The 6,409-nt window shown below is 38.3% G+C and overlaps 1 protein-coding gene across 2 annotated transcripts; it reads right to left on the bottom strand.

Moving 5' to 3' along the window:
• Positions 1-1,064: 1,064 nt before the first annotated feature.
• Positions 1,065-6,301, bottom strand: LOC132846172 (toll-like receptor 13). Of its 2 annotated transcripts, XM_060870765.1 has the most exons (5): positions 6,110-6,301; positions 3,576-4,738; positions 3,111-3,319; positions 2,476-2,584; positions 1,065-1,723 (listed from the first exon to the last, which is right to left on the bottom strand). In XM_060870765.1, the coding sequence occupies exons 1-5, from the start codon at positions 6,111-6,113 to the stop codon at positions 1,712-1,714; spliced, it is 1,497 nt and encodes a 498-aa protein (XP_060726748.1). In that variant the 5' UTR covers positions 6,114-6,301; the 3' UTR covers positions 1,065-1,711. The 2 variants fall into 2 exon arrangements, with proteins under 2 accessions (XP_060726748.1, XP_060726747.1); XM_060870764.1 differs by having other exon boundaries at positions 3,576-6,301.
• Positions 6,302-6,409: the final 108 nt, after the last annotated feature.

Genomic DNA, 6,409 nt, shown 5'->3' on the forward strand with positions numbered 1-6,409 from the left:
CATATTTTCCTGTATTCTTATTATCATTATTCCACTGCCACAGTAGAAGTTTTAAGCCTGAATAATAATATATAAAGGATAAACTGAGAAACGATAAAAGAGAAGAAAAAATACAAAAAAGTGGGGGCATCGTCAGACTGTTTTTACAGGGGGAAAATTGTGCTGCGCCCCAATAAAATGATGAGGTAAATTATAGTAAATACATCCAAAATTAGGCTTTCCCATTCACTGAGAGTTAAAAATAAGAAGTTGGATTATAACACCAGCTGAAGACAAAATATCCTGTACAATCTCTTCAATCATATGTCTCATTCCGCTCTCTGCACTCCTCCATTCAATTTTGCCTATGCAAACCTTGACTTACAGCCAGACGATTATTTATAACACTGTATGACATTGTAGCTGAGGACTAATAATTACCAGGCTAATGTTTATCGCTGTCTTAATGAGCAGTATGTGGGGGGCTGTTAAAGTATTTTTGTAAAATTCTTCAAAACTTCGCTCCAGTAACACGCACAACCACCTTTAGCAACAATAACTTGAATAAAGAGGAAATGAAGGGGGCATGGTGGCTTAGTGGTTAGCACGTTCGCCTCACACCTCCAGGGTCGGGGTTCGATTCCCGCCTCCGCCTTGTGTGTGTGGAGTTTGCATGTTCTCCCCGTGCCTCGGGGGTTTCCTCCGGGTACTCCGGTTTCCTCCCCCGGTCCAAAGACATGCATGGTAGGTTGATTGGCATCTCTGGAAAATTGTCCGTAGTGTGTGAGTGAATGAGAGTGTGTGTGTGCCCTGCGATGGGTTGGCACTCCGTCCAGGGTGTATCCTGCCTTGATGCCCGATGTAGTTCGGATAAGCGGTAGAAGATGAATGAATGAAAGAGAAAAGAAGAGAAACAGAACTATGCTACCTTATTTTGATGGCAAAGATTTGAATAAAAACCACCAGGGTTCAACATCATATTTATTGTTTTGTAACACATAAGTGATTAATGAAGTTATTAAAAACAGAAAGTTTCTATCAAATTACAAGTTTGAATTCTCATTATTCGACATGCATGCAAATATTCTCAGGTCAGCAAATGAATAAACGTGTTATAAATTTAACAGGTACAACAGAAAATAACCCACCCATCAATGAAAAAAAACCTGAAATAAGTAAAACCTAATTCTTCTGCTAATTCTTCATAAACGGTCCTCAGGATATTTGCTTAAATATATACAAAACTAACCTATGAATTTAAGATCAAACCTTGACTGGTGCGTCAAATAATCGTGCAAATGGAAAAATTAATTCAGCTGAAATAATAGCGTTGCTTTTCTGTGTTTTAAATTCCCAAAAGGATTTCTTTTTAAATGTAACTGGTTCTGCTGTTTTAGACCAGAAGATTTATTTACTCACTTGTTTCATTAAATCTAGCTCAATTGTTTGCTAGCATTAGAATGCTTAAAAATATTTAAATTCGTTATTATTCCCCATTTTTGTTTGTAGTTACCAAATATACTGCATATGCGTGGTGATGAATACTGAATGTTAGCAGATCAACGGATCGGCGTATTTGATGTTTCCACAAGTTTTAAGCCATATTTAACCATCATTCAGTGGGTTGAATTATGAAACCTGAATAATATGCTTTTAAATGAATGATTAACTAAGACGCTTAAAGGGATTAATCTCGTCTTTACGTAGTCCTCTGTGGTTTTATATGTTGTTTTTACTGAGCGTCCTGCAAAAGAAAAAAGGCAGAAAGATTTATTAAGCACTCCAGAATAAAATAACCTACCGATATGTTTCTTTCTCAACTCCTGGTTTCTGTTTTTATTATTGTATGCTATCCTAAACTCACTACTATTTAAGAACATTAATGTTTTGTAGATATTCTTGATTATACAAGTTAGTTCAGGTTCACTGATCTTAATTGGTCAAGTGTAGCTTGCCATAACATCACCGAAACCTTTCAGTGTGTCTATCGATCTACTCGTCTGTGTTCTCCCCATTCAAACTCGTCTACTCTAGTAGTACTCCAATTTCAAAGCCACTACTAGAGTAGATTTAATGACATCCGCAGCATCATGACATTATACTTTTCAGGAATATAACATTGGGCTTGAAATGAAATGATGATGAAAACGAATAAGGGATGCCAGTTTTCCTAGAAGCATCTTTAAGACCAATGTACAAATCAATGTGAGCTAGCTAACTGATGTGCGTTATAAAGTAAGTGTGGCTTCTTTCCTGTATGAAGGATGCTTTACAAAAGTTAAACCTACTAATAAACACATGTTCATCAGTTTATACAAATACAATGAATACTATTTTGGAATTTGAGAAACTTTGTTCCAATTTGATAAAATTGATCAACCATTTTTAATGCTGTGCTATAATTGTTATGTCTAGAATTTCTGCTAGTGCTAAATAAATACTAAAAAAGTATAGTAAGAGTACAATGAGTGTGTAAAATGACTGTGATAGCCTCACCATCTCCTCCTCAGCAATGTTTCTTCTCAGACGTTCCCAGAAGTATGTCCTCTCTGCGTTGTCCCTTGGCCAGTCCAGATATGTGTGTGTTTTTACCAGCTTGGCCAAGCTATGAAAAGATATATAGCTCGGAATCAAATGGTTTGAATGATTTTTTTAAAAACTTATTTTGTTATAATAATATAAAAAAATAGTGTGGCAAAATTTCTCCAAAATGATGTGAGAGATTGATAAAATTTAACAGAAAATATTTACTTCTTGTTATTGTTGCTAAAAGTGTTCCTACATGTTATTGGATTATATGGTGCATTTATTTTTTCCCCCACCTGGTTTCTAAATGTTGGTTTAGTTTTTGGGACGAAATGACTACATACTGAAACCTTTTGTGTTTTTTGTTGTCACCTGAAGTTATTTGGTTCTAGAAGTTGGTGAGGATTACACAATTGTTATTTAGGCTAAATTTAGGTAAATATCGATTTAACGGAATCAGTTTTTACCATGGCTCTAAATAACTCAAAGTTTTTTGGTAATATTTGACATGTACAGATTAAAAGTAAAACTGTAACCGCTAACAGACATGGTGATTGTTATCTGCAAGAAAACTGTAATTGCTTAATGATCATGTGACATTTTACCGGTGAAAAGTGCTGAGCTCAAATGGGGAGATTTGCTCGAGAAAAATGAGAATGAGACGATGTTTCTGTTCTTCAAGCAGTCTGTGTGTCGCTACTCGCATCTCCAGGCCGCACCATTCGCTTCGCAGATACTGCCGACTGAGCACACACACCGTGCGCCGGCTGCTGTAGATACTCTCAGCTATGTTATCAATAATACCCTTTCCCACCTACAAAGTAATTCATATTAATTAGCACAATTTAACTAAACTAATAATGCTAGGCTTAATGTACTGGAGACTAACTAAATAAATGTACTTTCATTAGTTAAAAGTCTTCTATGAAATGAGTCGTTTTTATAGCTGTATACAGTACATGTTGAATAGTCTCAGGATAAAACAATTAAAAGGCAATGCATTAACATGCCTCATTATAGCATCTTAATCAACAACTAATGTTTAGTTCATGCGAATGAACTAAATTTACCTCAAAGTCTCTGTTGTGTAAGCATAGTTGCAGCCTGGGTTGGCCTTGTTCCTCCAGCCTTGGAGCCAACTCCTCAAAGACCCAAGCTTCATCACGGTGACTGAACGACACAAATGCATCATATTTCATGTCCTCTTCAGCCTCTAGTTCACCTCCTCTGTGCCTTTGTTTTCTCCTCCTCCAAGCTTTACCAAAATTCCGCTCCAAATATCCTCGGAGTCGGAAGATGAGGACCATGCAAGGCCAGTAAGCAAAGCGATAGGTAATAGCGCTTACAAGCAGAAGACTGGTGATGGTAATAGTGGCCAAATAGCACAAGTACTGCCTATCTGTCTGACATAACTTTTCCATGGTGGACAATAAATTCAGTTTCTGGTAATGCCAGACACATTGCTGCTGCGGCAGATTGATCACCTCTGTTCGTGTGTTCTGCGCCCATTCTAGGAACCAGCCAGTCTCACAGTCACATTGAATGACCAGTTTGTCAATCACTACAGCTCTTAGAACTGGCATGGCATCAAACATCCCATCCTGTAAGATTAAAGGGTTGTCACTGTGGAGATACAAGAGCTCCAGTGAGTGCAGATCTCTGAACATCATCTTTGTCATGAAATTTAGACGGCAGTTATGGAGTACAAGGATCTGTAGCCTTTCCAGATTCCAGAAGGTCATACTAGGATCAGGGAGGTTTAAGAAATTAAGGTTGATGAGTTTAAGGCGCTTGAGGTAACGCAAATTGCTGATTGCTGTGTAATTCATGTATAACTGCTCAGGAGAACCAGTAAGCTCTAAGGATTCAAGATGTGTAAAATAAGGGACAAAAAAGTCAGTCTTAAAAAAAAATGTGCTTCCACTCAGCTTAAGCTCTCGGACAGATTCCAAAAAGGGGGGATAGTTGTCCCCAAGAGTGAGCTGCTCTCCATTTAATTCAAATATGAAGCTTTCTTTGGGTCTTCCACTATTTCCAAAAGAAATTTTAGTCCCGACATATGCATCGATACTGAGACGCTGTATGTTCTCTGGAATACCAAAAAACAACAGATTCAGATTTAACACATAGACGTACTCCAACCTTCCGAACGCAAGTTCACGCAGCTCCTTCTGGTTTCTAAATATCCCGTTCTCAATTTTCTCAAGCACATTTCCATCCAGAAGCAGGACTTCTAGAGAACGGAGAGACAGAAAGTCATTAGAAGAAAGTATTTTGATCCTGTTCGAGTCCAGTTTGAGAATCTTAAGATGACTCAGACCACTGAACGCTTCTGGTTCTAGTGTTGTAATCACATTTTCATTAAGAAGCAGCTGCTCGAGTAGAGGGGTACAAACAAACTGGTGTGTTTTGACTACTGTTAGCTGGTTTCTCCTTAAATTCAGGGTAGTTACATTCCAAACAGTCCCATTGGCAGCAACACAGAATGAGGCTTCAGTCAATTCCATGTGGACCAAATCCACGGTTTGTACTCCTGCCATGCTTCTCCAGAATCCTGGGTCCAGCTGCTGCACTTTTGTATTATATATACTAAGCACTCGAAGTTCTTTTCCACAATCTTTTAAATCTTCCATTGACAAGGAATCTAAGTAAAAATATGATAGCTCAAGAGAGTAGGGATTGAGGTTAGAAACTAGTTGGCACACTTCTTTGCAGCTGGTAGGATATTTTTTAATTACAGGTCCAGACAACGCAAGGTTGCTCACTTTTCCAACTCCAGACTCCCAAATTTCACCCAGCCATACACCATAATATCCAAGAGAGAAACTTGAAAGGTTCTGAAACACTGCCATTGAGTGGGCTTCTATTTTTTCAATAGAGTTTTTGCCGAGATTTAAAACTTGTATTCCTGCAAGCACAGCTGAAGGCCATGACGGACAGCCTCGGTTTCTGATGGAAGTGAGGTCACTGTTAATCACCTCTAGGTATTTCAAGCCGGTCATTTCATTTGGGACATTGCATAAAACCTCACTAAGTTCCTCCACACAAACGGTGTCCAGAGACAACTTAACTAAACTGACCAGATGCTCAAATGTGCTATTGGGAATATCAGAAAACTGCAAACCCATTAAGAATATTTCCTCTAGATGATCCAAACCAACAAAAACAGGAGTGTCCAAAACAACATTGCTACAATCAGAGGAACTAAAATAAACATGCAGATATTTAAGGTTGAAAAGTCCAGAAAAGGAACCAGATTGAACCCTTCTGAAATTATCTCCACAAATTTTCAGAAATTCCAAATTTGAAAGGTGTGAGAAGGCATTGGCTGGAATGACGGTCGCATTGCTGTAAACACAAAGAGATCGGACTCCTGTCTCAAGCTCCGAGAGATCCTTTCGAAAGTCCGAGACATTGCATTGGCCATAGGGACCAAGCCCTGGCAGAGGATAGCAAACAGTATGAATGTCACTGTGGAGATGCTCATCAAAAGTAAAGCAGCGCTTAGTAATGAGAGCAGTGACACCGCCAGACAAACCACAATACAGAACGATTCTCAAGCAGAGACGAAGATATGAACGAACAGTTGCTGGTTTATACATACCCATATTTTAAGTAGCTAAATTTCCTATTTTCTTGTTTATTCAAGGCAGCTTTCCATCCTTGTGGTTCACCTTAAGTTTCAGACTGAACACTTGGCATGATTGAAAATTGGGTGAATTCATGTGTTCCACTTCAGTTTTATTTAAATCATGTACAGTAGATTGCATGTGAGGAAGTTACTCAAGGGCATAAAAATAGCGCTGACAGGAAACACACACAAGATTTCTGAAGATTACTAGAGTGGTGTTTTAACTTCTTCCCAGAAACCTGGATCCTTTATTCGTCTGAGTTTGTCCCTGAT

The sequence above is a fragment of the Tachysurus vachellii genome, chromosome 5 (assembly GCF_030014155.1).
Source record: "Tachysurus vachellii isolate PV-2020 chromosome 5, HZAU_Pvac_v1, whole genome shotgun sequence".
NCBI classification, from domain to species: domain Eukaryota; kingdom Metazoa; phylum Chordata; class Actinopteri; order Siluriformes; family Bagridae; genus Tachysurus; species Tachysurus vachellii.